The following is a 14,675-nucleotide window of genomic DNA, read 5'->3' as shown; positions in this document are numbered from 1 at the left end:
TACTGAAAAGAAGGAAGTCACCACATGAGCAGTGATACAATGCGACCATTGGATGCCACATTTAATTTTTTGTCTCTCTAGCATCAGAAGCTTGAAGTGTCCAAAGAAGTGGTTGAGTGTTAAAATCCATGCAGAGAGAATTACTGGTGTTCTGCTCAAGTCACTAAAAAGTGCAGGGATGGAGCAGGCCCACAGCAATGTCACAGGGCTGGGAGTAGTGTGCTGAATTCCTGCAGCACACATGAAGCCTGGCACTATTTCTATGTGTTCCCACAGGTGTACTTTTTCTTCTGGTTTATGTTGCTGCTGAATATAGTCTGCACAGCTTCCATCACTCTTGCCATGACTCTCTCTTAAAACACCAACACAATCAGAAAAAAGCAACCCACAGACGTCTGGGAGCCAGCTCTTAGCTGTGATGACAGCCTTGCTCCCTTCTTGCTGTCTTACAAGTACATCTGGTAGTAAGAAATTAAAATGTAAATGCCAGTGAAATGTCATCAGGCACACCTAGGTGTCTCAGGAAGGGCTTGGTGTTGAAAGGATATTTCCTAGGGGCTAGAGCAGGGCAGCTGAAGTCAGATTAATTCAGAAACTGTCTTGTCAGGAAAAAAAAATAATATGTCTGAGTATGAATGTGCCCCTGTGAAAATGGTGAGTGCTCTGCTTCTCACTTTCCACATTCTGTTGCTTTCCTTCCTGCTTGTTTTCTGTGCCTAGTCAGGAGCACATGCCTGCCCATTTGAAGCATTGCAGTAGCCTGTCTGACCTCAGATGATGTGTCATGGTGCAGCTTTTCTGGAGGCTGTGTAATGGATGGGTTATTCTCAATGGGAATATGAGAGTCACAAATCATTTCCACACAGAGACCCGAGAAATCACATTATAGACTTAAAGGGCAGTGGAAAGTCAACAAAATGCCCTTGGGCCTGAGAAAACTTTTGTCCTGGATCACAGAGATCACTAAGCTTGAGAGAAATAGATGTGGCACTGGAAATTGTTTTTCTGCTTCTGCAATGAAATATTTTTGTTCGATATAAAAATAAATATTTGCCATTTAGCTAAGGTTATCAATTTGTTGGGCCAGCAAAAGATAATGTTCAAGGCTGGAGCCACAGGCTTACTGATAGGTGTCTCCAGTGAAGGATCCACAGAGTCTGGGCAGACTGATATTCAGGAACTGCTGACCACAGCCCAGCACGTGCTGTGATTTTGGCCATGGCTATCACATAAAAAATGTTGAGTATGCTAAGCAGCATCTTTCAACAAGTGAAACAAACAAGATTGAGTCAAATCAGTTTCCAAGAGGAAAGCCAGTCTTCTTAATGCAGAGTATATGCAGTTCATTATTCATTTTGGTGAATCGCAGAGTGCACCTTGCTGTGCAGGCCAGCTGCTCATTTATAAAATTAATTATGCATTCTCTAAAGTCATCTTTAGGGAGCAGCTAAATTGCATCCATTGCCACCAAAGTCTTTGATATCCCTGTGGCTGAAGAATATTATAATAACTTATTATAATAAAGAATAAAAGAAATATAGACTATGTTCTGATTTTTGATGTTTGTCAGATTTTTCTTGCCTCACAAAGTTTCAGAAGAATGTGTTTCTGGCATAAAATCTGCCCTTAACCTCACAGCAGAAGCACCCCAAGATGTCTTGGGAATTGAAGGCTACTTTTATTGTAAAAAAAAGGTAAGAATTTATCTGCTTTAAAATTTTTCTTCTGTAATAAGCAGGTGCATGGTTCAAATAACAGGATATTGACTCTTCAATTCTATTGCTTTAATCTGACTTCACCATCATCTCTGTGAAGAGTAAAACAGAGAAAGGAATGAGCATTGGTGATGACAACACTGTATGAAAAGATCTAGCAATTTAGTGTTCACTCTATATATCAAACAGCTGGGTATAAAACTGCTTGAACTTTTATTTTTCTGCAATTTTCTGGTAGTTTTTTTTTTTTTTTCTGAAAATTATCCATAATTAACTATTCACCCTCTCCTTAAAAAAACTCCCCTATACCACTGTAGGCGAACATCAGAATCCAAAGCAGGTACTGCTTACAAGTGGATCATGAAGAAACTGCAGAAAAATTAAAAGGCTGCACAGGTTTTCCTATGTCCAAGCTTTAAATTGACTTAAACCTGTATTTCACAGTGATTTTGTAATTAGAGGAGTTATAGCTATAAACCTAATAATCCCTTAGTGACGGTTCTGGCATATGTTGTTTATGCTTTTTAAAGTAATCTATATTCTTTGGCTTTCATGAACTGGTTTAGGTGTTATTTTCAGCTCAGAGGAGGGACAGGCCTGTGGAAGGATGCAGGATGCTGGAGCTGCTGAGTCAAAGACAGCTCTTGGCATTCAGCAGTTCTGAAGGGGCAGAGTGAGCCCTTTGGGGGTTCTGGTGGATCTGGTGTCACCTCCATGCTTAGCCAAGTGTCTCCCACACATTTCTGGATTAAGTATGTCTGTGAGCCCCAAAGTGGATCTTTTCCCAATTCCTAATTTCTAATTAGGAACTGAGCTGGAACTGAGGCTGCAGGGAGGCAATTCCCTTTGTTCCAAATTTTCTTTGTCCCTTTCCCAGCAGCCCTAAAAGCCAAGGTCACAATGCTGCCTGCAATGCAGGCTTCATGGGGCTGGAGGAGGTACTCCAGTGACTGATGCAAACACCTTCAGGATGTTTACATTGCTTATTTTATCTTATCCCTCCACCCTTGCCTGAGGAGCAGCCCTGACCACCTGCTTCTTCCAACTGGCACATCTGCAGCTCTTTCACAGGAGACAGCTGCAGACTTGTGGGGTCAGTGTGAAACGTGACTGCTGCTGTGAGCTGCACCCTAAGGACATGCAAGAGCACTCCCTCAGACCTAAAATTTCTCCTTCTTTGGCCAGGATAGAGACAATTTTCTTCACAGTAGCTGTTTTGTATTTATGGTGGAAACAGTGTTGATAACATAAAGATATTTTAGTTATTGCTGAGCAGGGCTTGCACTGAGTCAAGGCCTTTCCTGCCTCTCACACCACCCCAGCAGTGATCAGGCTGGGGGATGCACAAGGGAGATTTTTTTTTTTCATTATTTCCTGCTTAAATATTTTTGCTGTATTAAAAAACAAAACAAAACAAAACAACAAACAAAACCCAAAAAAAAGGTATCCAAAGCTTGACAGAGCTTGACAAAGCCCCTGGGCCCAGTCCACTTGAAGTCTTGGGGAAAGACAAAGTCAAGGTATCTGTGTAAATCAGATGCATACCATAAAAATGACCCCGTTCAGGCCCAGACTTAAGATACCTGACCCTCTGGGTCCATAGCTGTGGGTGAAATGGAGCTGTCTACCTCCATTGTATTTCAAGGTTCTCTAATTATATTTAGCTAGGTATAGGTCAGTGCATTCTTTTAGTTTCAGACTCAGGGCAATAGAGTAGTGGAAAGGATTTTTGAATGCACAGGGCAGTTGGTTTCATTGAGTGAAGGTCTCTAGGACCCTTGGGGGTAAGGGCTTAGTATGTATTTGTCTGACTTTATAGGGGCTGTGACTTCCATGTCTTAATGTTAACAGGATGGGCTTTCATAGCTGCAGCTGCAGACTGAATTTTAGCAACAGGATTATCCTACTAACCCTTCTCTGTACTTTCTCTTTAGTGAATTGCAGTTGGCAGTCCGATTTTTAAGGTAGAAAGTAGAAAAATATTTCAATATACTCCAGGTGTTGCTAATGCAATCTCATTTTTCTTTCAGCTGTCAGAGAATTAATCCATCATGAGTTGGAAATGTCTCTTGAAGATACATGCTTTCCATTACAGCATGGTCAAATGCCAGCCTGTTCTTTTGAGGATTCTTTTGAACATTCTAAGCTAGCTAGTAGCTTGATTTTACTCTCCTGCAACTTCTTTTTGCAGCAGATTAGGTCATTGAAAGCTGCAGGAGCTTAGTTATTAGAAAAATATAGCACAGTGTCTCATTATTCTGTATTCTCAAGACAGAGCTATTTCTTTAGCTGTTTAGCAGCAGTGCTTTTAGTGCAGCAGACCTGCAAGGAAAGGAGGGTGATGGAGGAGGAGATGAATAATAATGAAATTGTATCAAAGAAGAACTCTGTGTGTTGCAGTGTTAGTGGTGGGTACAGGTCATTGACTTGTTTATTTTCTGTGGTTATCATGTCCCTTGAGGTGTAAAGTATACAGCTGTAATCCAGATTGTATCAGTGAGGTTGCTGTATTTTTGCCTTTTTTTATGGCTGGAATATGAGTTCAAGGAGAACTGATCACTAGCTGCAGAGTGTGATGGAGACAATCCTTTAAACTGTTTTCCTTCTGGAAGTTTATAATAAAATTCTGGCACTGGTGAATGCTCATACTCAGTGATCTGTAATGGTCCTTGTGCTCCACACTGAGCAAGTGCATATTATTGCAGATATCCTCAGATCTACTTTTAGGGGGTAGATCTACCAAAAAATCTTAAATATGGCAACACTTGGCTTTTGATCCTTCTATGGTTCTTGGCTAAGTTAGGCTTCCAGAGTGTGGAGTTGGTGGAAACATAGAGATCCAGGAGAACATTTATGGAAGTCAGTGGAGCCAGTGTGCCTCTAAATTGACTATGCTGAAAAAGGAAAAAAAACCCCAAAACAACTCTCTCCCTCCCTGTTTTTCCACAAATCCCCACATCATCAGGCTGAAGGCAGACACATTCTTCTGCTTGGACTCCTCAGATGTGAGCCTCTTCTGTGTCTGAGCAAGATTTATCTCTCATTTAACAAAAATGGTATTTCTGCCAAACATCAAGAGAGGATTTGTACCCAAGTATCAAAACATCTTTGCACGCACAGTGTTTGGATCTAAAAGGGAGGGAAAGAACTGATTCAGCTTTGACATGCAAATTCTGGTTGTCTAGAAAAAGGACTCCAAAAAAGCACTGCTACCCAGGTTCAAAACTTCTGAGCCCAAATACAAAATGAGGTGTTATGGTCACCTGGGAATTGGGGAGCATCTACCTTGGAGCATTTTCTCACTGCAGGCTGTGAGGTTTGTTAGGATAACACGTGCCTGCATGGCTAAATTTGGCATTTCAAGAACACGTAAATGCTGTGATCTGCCATTTAAAGTGGTCCTTGGGCACCAGTGTCCTTTGGGATCTTGTGAGAAGTCTTAATCAACTTTTTCATCTTTTCAATAGCAAGTCTTTAAACTGTACTTCTAAACTGTAGCAAATGTAGGATTGTTCAAAGGCCCTGATCTTCAAGGCTCCTTTCTTTGGCCTCATTCCTATTTCACTGCTGTGACACTTCAAATGAGGAAATCTGATGACCCTGTGCTGCTCAGTGTTTGGTAGTCACGTTTTCAAACAATGTATTTCTATTATTTGGAGGCCAGGCAGCACTGAGCGGACAGGTTTAGCTGCAGGAACTTTTTCTAAAATTATTCTGCTAATAAATTAGTCTCAGCAGAATTGTACCAGACCTGTGTGCAGTCCCACACTGTGCTGTCTTCTGTTCCAACACACACTTGGGAGATTCAGGGGATGAGCTTTGGACTTACACCTCATCATTTATCATTACTGGGAGATGGTGGGGAAAAGGGAACAACTATATTTTCTCTGAAAAAATCAGCACAAACTCCAGGCACCTCAGCCCCCCCCTTAGGAACCAGACCTGTAAATTGCCTTATGTGCTATAAACTCCTTCTTCAGTCAGGCACCTAATCTTGCCAATCACAGTGCTGTGCCAGTGTGCAGACTCCTTAACACCATGTAAGGTTCAGGTACTCAAAATCCCATCTTTCTTCTGGTTTTGGGTTTTCAAACAAGGTGTATCTGCAGGGAGCATTAGGTAGCCAAAGAAGTTCTTCAAACAGAAGTATTCATTTTACCCACAGAATCTCAAACCAGTTTTTAAGGCATAATAATGTTCTCTTAACAAAGTTCTCAGTCCATTTCAACATCACCTTTCCCTTCTGTCCTCTAGGTTACTCCTTGCTTCAATACATTCTGATATGCAAAAGGTAAACATAATAGTAATGCAAAACTGTGAGTGAGGATCACACAGATATTATCCCCAGAAATTTAAAATAAAATACAATAAAAGTGGGTCTCCCCCTGCTGTGTATAACAGAGTATTTTGAATTGTGTCTATTCCTAAAACCAATGTTACTGGAGCTGGTCTTCCACTTGATTACAGAAGTAAATGAAGAAACACAACTTGTTAATATCAAATAAAATGAGACAGCTTGATACAAATATTTTACATTTATTGGAAGAGTACAGTAAAAAGGGGAGTGCAGATTCATTAGTGGTAACTGGTCCGAAGGAGAAGACAAAGAACTATTCAAAAAAGGTCTGCAGTTTACAAGAATACTGAAAATCTGTTATATAACAGCCTACGAAAATAAAAAGTTAGCTTGAGTTCTAAAGTGTAATTTTAAAGTATATAAAAAATTGGCAAATAAATAAAGTTAAAATGCAGATCTATTTAAAATTATAAAGGACCGACAACTGGCAATTGTATAACATAGTTATAATTTCCAGACTTGATTAAAAGCCAGATAAACTCACAAATGTTGTTTCTTTTTTATTTTATTTTATTTTACATGTACTTTAGGGAAGAAGGACCCATTTCCAGTGTTATGTATTATCAATCTGTTTCACAAATATATTATTTTTAAAAAACAAAGAGCATAAAAGGTGCTTTACCTGATATTGCTGGTGCATATTTTGGCACGAAATTGAGAACTGAATAGATACCTAACGACATCAGCAAATGGCATCTGTGCCCACTCAAGGCTACTGGTGACAAAAGTCTGGCTTCTGAAGGCAGGCCAGTGATGTGAATTTCCCTCCTTCCCTAACACCTCTGCTCTGTCTCCAGCTGCCAACAGTTACACAAAGGAAAAGCAACACATGTAATTTTAAAATCAGCAGTCCTACAACCCCAGCACAAGTTTCCTCCTCGGCAGTCCTTCAACTGAAGGTACAAAGCAGGTGTTTAATGCTGGCTTTCACTCCTCAGTATTTCTCTGTGAGAGTCTGCCTGCCTTTTGTGTCCTTGTGATGAACCCATATATAGGTTTTTTTCCTATTACATGTTCTCAGCATTTGAGTGAAAATTAAGTGGGAAGCTTGGTGGAAAAACAAATTAACTTGTGATTTACAGGTAATGGTACAATTAACACTGGAAACAGACATGTTAACAGATGTTTCAATTGAGACCCAGTGCAAGATCAGTTAGCTGTACACAACAATAATGCTTCTCTTCTGGAATTGGAGGTCTCAGCACTTCATAGTGAGGGGAGTGTATAATTATCAGTATAAGTAAATGCTTTATGCCATAGTGAATTCAAATTTCTTAAAGCAAAATTATGATAATGAACATTACCTGAAAAGGTCTGTTACGAAGAAGGAGGTTCACAACAAGGCTTTGGTGTAAATCAGTCATGAATGTTGTTCCTCTGATATATTTTATGATGTGGACAAATCAGGTTACAGCTAGAGTCTGCAATTTTATTTAAAATGTGATTTGGACAATGTGCTTCACCTTGATCCGTGGTCCCTTCCATGTTCATTGCCCTAGGTATCTAAATATAACATCACCACAGTACTTCTCAATTAAACAAAAGCATGAGTGTATTTGGACTTTTCTGACACTAGAATAACTTTTGATAAGTGAAAGGGTGCCCTCTGTGGTATATGGAGCCTTCAGAACTAGAAAACGTTTGGGAGATGCAACAGTACAGATTATTACAGCAGGGCTCAGCTGGAAGTGTAAGATTACTATAGCCCTCTTTAAAGAGCAGAAAGATTTTTTGAGAATTGAGGCAACAGCTCAGAGTCAATTGTTTACATTTAATCAAGAATTTTGCATTTTTACTTGCATGTAACAAGGATGGAATTCCTCATGTGTTGAGAAAAACTGAGCTGACTGAAAAGTGTACTGAGCATCTTTTTTTCTCGTAATGGAAATTTTTGGCTCATACTCTCAACATCTGTAATGCAGAGGGAATTGCTGATCCAATCTTTCTTTTAAAAAGCCTAGTTGCCTTATTTTGATGAAGAGTTTTAATGGCTGGCTCACTTACTGTATTCACAAAACTTAGGTACTTATCTATGAACATTTGTATTTCTAAAACTAGATGAAAATTCCAAATAGTAGCAAATCAGGATTTTTCCAAGGGTTCTCTGGTCAGTGCAAATCCTAGGTTACCATACTGGTCCAGAGGATGTATTTATCTATAAACAATAATTTAATTAACTCAAGTTGTATTTACAAGGTGTTCCACCCTGGGAGACAGAAAAAGAAAAAAATCTAGTTCATGGCTCTTCCATGTTTTCAATTTACGACCTCAGACCATGGTATTTTAGGGTTTTATTCATCCATTTTTTGAAGGTATGCCTAATAGTTTTTCATTTGGAGAAGGCATATGGATCTGAGATCTGTAAAAGAACTACCCTTCCATAGCTACATCTGCAAAACAGCATTTGTAGCTAGTGACCTAATTAGTCTTTTATCTCACAGCCCCTGCCCTCAAATAAACCATCTGAAAATTCCAGTCTAAGTCCTGCCTATATGTCTGAGAAAATGTGCTCTGAAATAGCCAATAATATACAACTGTCTGAAAATGAAACAACTCTGAGTTAGCACCCAAGTTCTATACCTGGTCATATATTCCAGCTGAAATTTTACATCAAAGAGAAGGGACATAATGGTAACTTAGGGTTGTTGGTGGAGGTAGCATTCCCTGGGAGAGAACAATAAATACATCTTTGACCCCTTCTGTTTTATAGAGTAGTAGTAAGGCGGAAAAACAGAAATTTCTTTTGTTTCTTTTGACAGAGAACCAAAATCAAATTGGATTCTAGGGTTGAAACTGTGACAGTTTAAAGACATGAGCTTCCAGCTCCTGTTCTATGTGGTACTTGTTATAATGAACACAATGACTGAAAACTGAATGTGAAGATACAGGCAGATCTTGCTGGAATTTTCAATGAATCTTCCCTTCCTTGAAACTGCAGATCTCAATAAAATAAAGTTGGGCATTAGTAACACATTAATAGGTAATTCTGCAATGCATGTAGGAAATCACAGTTCAGTACCACTCTGAAAAAAGAAATGGTAGTAATGCTTGATTGTTCATAATGCGACAACTGAAAGGATTCTTCCACTTCAACTTGGAGCTTTCCACCCTTAAACTTTGTTTATAATGGGGAGTTAACCCAGGGAATAGTTACTCTTAGAAAATCTTGATGGGCTCCTGAGGTTGATTCACATTCCTAGTAAGTTTTTGCTGATGATTAAGGACTGCTTTTTTGTTTGGTTGGTTTATCAGCAAATCTGCAGAAGGAAACTGGAAGAAAAAATTTTTAATAGAGCTGATATTTCAGATTGACCAGATCTCTTAAAAACTTATGGTTGTTTGGAACTTCAGGAATACTGGATTTGCCCTGTACTTGCCATGTACCTTCTAATTACTGAGGTCCTGTATTACTGGAAGTGAAGGACTGCATGAAAACCATTCTAGGAAGAAAAAAATGCATAACTTCATTGGTAGCAGGGGTATTCTTCCCTGACTTGCCTAGGAAGAAAGCTTCCAACAATATCTGAAGTCCTTTTGTGCTTTAGGGAAAAAAAAAAAATGGTTAACTCTTCCTTTAATAGCAAACTATTTTATGCTTAGCCATAAAAATGTAACAATCCAAGTGCACTGGCACAAACAATTCTAGTGCCTACAAACAGGACAGCTGTTACAGAAAGTGGACTCTCTCAGCTACTTTATTTAATCTTTATAATGAGTTATTATTTGTGACAATCAATTATTTTAAGAACTGCTGAATACCATGTTTGATGACAATATTTACACACTAGCTTAGGTCTTCAAATATTGCACTCCCTCAAGTCTGTGAGTAGTACTGATATTTAGAAGATATGACAGCAAAAATACTGGAAACAGGGCTAGTATTTAATCACTCTTTAAATTTGTGCAGCAGCACATCTGAGAAAATTGGAGGGGAGAGACTTGTAAATGCTTCTGAGATTTGGTTTACTGTAACCTCAGAAAAAAATGTGGGTTTTTTCCTTTTAGTTTTCTTTATTACCTTCACAATGGGTGCAAAAAGCATTACAAAATAGTTATAAAGAAATAAAATATGGGTAACTTCATAGTCAATTTTAATTTATGTACTTACAGGATTTAAGTAAGCATAACAGGTGGTCAAAGAAATTCATGAAAAAATACTTAAGTATGAATAACCTAATATTTCCTTAACCAGTTTTCTATTTCCTGTCAGTAAGATTGGGCTTTACCAGGTGCAGCTCTCACTGATGGCCTTCTGGTGATGCACTTCCCAATAGCAATTTCCAAAAAAGTTTTAGGCAATTCTGCAAAATGGCATATTTTTGTTATGAAGAAATATAATATAACTGTAATTGATGAATGAAAAGCTAGTTCATTTGTTTTCACAGAAACTAATGAAAATGCACATTTCAAATCTAATGCCTTCGTGGGATGCTAACTCTACAACATCACCTTTTGCTGAAGCAAGGTTTGTTTCCAGACAAGATACTTTTCACTATTTTACTTTTCATAAAATAAAGAAGCTTAAAGAATCCTATGTTTTCACTGATGACTGGACTTGGAAGCTAATAGGCGCTTATTTTCCACTAAAAACTAACCAAGGATGCACTTTTTGCTGTCAATGCAATTTTCTTAAAATAAGGATGCAATTCCTAGGAAAAATACGAAAATAAGAGATACCCTGTTGAATTCCCCCTCATGTTACAAGCTGAGGATAACAATATTCAGAGTTTCCTACATTTAACAATGTAAAATAACTCAGGATTCCCTCAGATTTTCCTCTGGTTGTGACAGTGCCAGGGTAACAACCTAACCTGAAATCCACGTCTGCAAAAGAGACCTAAGCTTAACTTCTTTGTAAGTTCTCTATGATAAACACCATACAGAATCTGTCTAAGATGGTAAGATTAACCTGAGAAGATTAAGTCATCAAAAGGCCATGGAGAGAGATACTGCAGCTTTGCTTCCTTAGCTCTGTAATTTCATGGCAGGGCAGGCTTGGTTGTGAATGCTCCTGTGAGAAGCCCACAGTATCTAAAGGTATGGATTCCACTTCCTAAATCGAATGGTTTCAACAATTACAAGTGAGACATGATGAACAAATTCTGCCACAAACTGTTAAATTAATGATACAAAAAGTTTAAATAATTGAAAAGACATGTACCTGTTGACATTTATTCTATACCTATAAAGTCATTCTGGTATTCTCCCAAAGTATCACCAGTTTTGAACTGAACTGGTGTCTACTTCAGTAATAGCAACAAATTTTTCTAATGTTGTAGAAATCCCCTGTTTTAAAAAGACTTTAGATTTAAGCAGAAGTGTGACATACATGTATGGAGGTTAGCTATTTCAGAATAAAATGTTAGTACTGTTTCTATCTTCCTGTGAGAGTCAGGATGCTGACTGGTTAATTTGTGGCAAATAAAACAGTGTTTTAGTTTATCTGAATAAAGTGGTATTTCTTGCTGTCAGGAGGGCATATAGCAAAGAAACAGTCCATCTTCCTAACAAAAGAATATTCAACTCTCCAGAAAACTCTGGTGCTGACACTGTTATCCTTACTTGCAGACTTCAAGGATGCATATGTAAGTAAATGCAGTTGGATGAATTTCAGATTTTCCCAAATGATTGTGAAACATTTCGTAAATCTTAGTACACTTGCACTTGCATTAGCATACTAGCAAATTAAGGCACAGACTCTGTGTACTACTTAGAAGCATACAAACTAACAAGAACGTTTCCTATTGCTCTTGAAAAATATCTCTGGGCTACTTGAAGTACAGAACTAAGTAAATATATCCAGTACACTCACAATGAAGTTTTAATTTATGCCACCAAGTTTTCCAAGCACTACACTTTCATGGGTATGTGTATATATATTCACTTCCTTATCTCCAAGAAAAAAAGTCGCTTAACAAAATGCAAGAAGCACTTTCCTTACAGCTGGATACTGACAGTACCACCTCAAATGCAGGCAATGTGCTCCCACACAACCATTCACTGTTGCATTAGTTGGACACTAATTCTTATGTCACAGACAAATTCTTCTAGACTACACATATTTTGGTCACAAATATAGCCCTAAACCACCACTCAGCACTACTGTAAATATACTTTAGAGAGCAGAAGATGATGTGGACAATAGAAAAGCCACCCTAACAGAAATAAAAATGTAATGTAGCCACAGACTTCACTACATCTCAATCCCACTGTAACACTAAAATATAAGGCTAATTAACATTCCAGAAGCTGTGTTACTTACAATCCCTGTATATTACTTGCATTAGCAGCAACTGGTATCCCTTGATCTGAACATTTTAGTAAATTCCTAGAAACATTTTAAGCACCTTAATGCTGGAACTCAGACAGGGATATGGTAACTTGTTTCTATTTCTATGCAGAGCCCGAGAAAACAATTCCAGCTGCAAAGAGGACTCAGAGTCAAAGTAACAAATGGTGCACTTCCTCCCTCTCCTAAGTTTTTATTCTTCCTGGCTTTTTATTTTTTATATATATTTATATGTATATATATACAAACACAAGGTTTATATTCTTGGTGCATTTAAACCTTGTTTATCCCCAGTCTTTTGATATTTGATTGCAATAATGTAGAAAAAATAGAAGGTTAGTATTTCTACTCTGCTGTTCCCTGTCAGAGGCTTTAAACACACTTCCTTCCTTTTGGTTGTTTGAACAACTTCCTCATGCCATACAGAAGTAGTATTTTCCTTTGGACACTATGCATTAAATGTTCTTTTGTTCAGAATAAACTTTTGCATGCTCCAGTTCCATTCTGAGAATTTTTACAAATTTAAGGGAAAACATCAGGGTAAAAAGCAAACCTAGCAACATATTCTTTAGCTCCCCTACGATCAATGATACTTGTTATCTGCTGCTATCATTAATAAACCTCTTTTTCTTGGCTATTTTCACATATTTTTTGGAAGGCAGATAGTTTGCATATGCAGTCAAGGCTTTATATTGGTCTCTTTTTTCTAAAATAAACATAGGTCACCATAAAAGAAACATACTACTGATTTCCGATGGCATTGAAGGACAAAAAAGGCATGATTTAAGCAGATCACATAAAAAGTCAGAAGTATTTCTATTGTATGGTAATAAATGCACAAGTAATTCAACTACCAAAAAAAATTCAGGATTTTTCCATTTAGTGAGCATGTTTGCATCCAGAATCTAACTGAGCTTCATGCTTCACCTAAATATATCAGATGCAGAAAGGATTTTTTTAAAAAAAGCTTCTAGTAGAAATACTTGTCAAAACTGTCCTCAGTTTTTAAGGCCAGCATGTATGACAATCCCCACATTAATATGCTGACATACAGGACAGGGATAGCAGAGTGAGAGCACAGCTTAAAGTAGAATACCTCTGAAAAATGTCACTAGCAGTTATTTGCTGTAAAACAGATAGAAGCCACAGTCCCTTAAATTTGTAGTATGTGCTTTCCTATGTACATGTAACCTAAATTACAGTACTACTGTGACTGGATATATAGCATTTTGCAGTATATATCTTTAATGCAGGTGTAGACACCATTAAAGATGGAACACCAATTAATTTCAAAGTAATCCTAGAAGAATATTGCAAATAATGCTGTATAAATGCATAGTGTTTGAGGGAAACAATTACTTCACTGGAAAATTAAGTCCCAGACATTGTTTTGGCACTTCTTCATCACTATGTCACTTTCTTTTTGATTGAAGACAGCTCTTTCTGAATCTCGCTGAATTTTGGCCGGTTTTCAGGCTTGTAGTCCCAGCATCTCTGCATTATTTTATATATTTCTTCTGGACATTTTTGTGGTGCAGACATTCGGTAGCCTGGTACACAGAAAAAGTGGGGAAAACTTTCAGTACTGAAAACTGATGCATCCTGACAAATCTAAAAAGGTAAGAGAAAAGTTCAAGATAATTCCATTCAAAAAGACCTTCAAGGCAATGTGAGAAACATCTTCAATACATAACCTATACATGAGAGATAATTAGGAAACTAATTAAAGCTTGGGTACCAGTGACATTTAAGTTGGGCATGCTAAACTGTCAGTTTGCTGCTCATCCATAATAGCAGCAACTCACACAGATTTCTTTCCTGTATCTTAGGAAGTAGCTACCTTCTGGTTTTCAGTGTTATTTCCTTACCTCCTCGCAGTGAGGAAATTGACAATAAAAATTAAGACGGGAGTAAATTTCCCTGCTCTTTTTGAAGATGTATCAACTTTTATTCTCACATTTCTTCCCTTTTTTGGCTCCTTATGGAAGTCTCTCCCCAGCTGGACTTTAGTAATTAATTTTTCCTCCCTCTGTTTCCTTAACTTTTGTATCTTTCCATCTTATCTCCACTCTCTTTCTCTTCTGGTTTGCTTAGATAGGCAGTGGCTTCCACACCTCTCTGCTGCCATCAACCAAAGGAGTTCTCTGACTTGGCAATGAGCAGGAGAATGGACAATCATTTAAGAAAATTAGCAGCTAATCATTCAAAAGTCACAGGTAAGTGGCTATTCAGGCATATCATCAATACCCTGGACCACAGAGGTGTTCTCACAGCAGTGAAGACAACTTCCCGATGAGTAGGAAGTTGGGAAAAA

The 14,675-nt window shown here is 38.0% G+C and overlaps 1 protein-coding gene across 3 annotated transcripts in view; it reads right to left on the bottom strand.

The window, feature by feature from the left end:
- Nucleotides 1–6,565: 6,565 nt before the first annotated feature.
- Nucleotides 6,566–14,675, bottom strand: part of FER (FER tyrosine kinase) — a 157,891-nt gene continuing 149,781 nt past the window's right edge. For all 3 annotated transcript variants that reach the window (XM_079331053.1, XM_079331054.1, XM_079331055.1), the window contains exons 20-21: nt 9,212–13,911; nt 6,566–9,181 (exon numbers count right to left, since the gene is read on the bottom strand). In XM_079331053.1, the coding sequence (XP_079187179.1) occupies nt 13,769–13,911 (143 nt within the window). In that variant the 3' untranslated portion in view covers nt 6,566–9,181; nt 9,212–13,768. The remainder of the gene's footprint in view (nt 9,182–9,211; nt 13,912–14,675) is intronic.

The sequence above is a fragment of the Erithacus rubecula genome (assembly GCF_903797595.1).
Source record: "Erithacus rubecula genome assembly, contig: SUPER_Z_unloc_2, whole genome shotgun sequence".
Taxonomy (NCBI): Eukaryota; Metazoa; Chordata; class Aves; order Passeriformes; family Muscicapidae; genus Erithacus; species Erithacus rubecula.
This window is presented reverse-complemented; position numbering and strand designations above follow the sequence as displayed.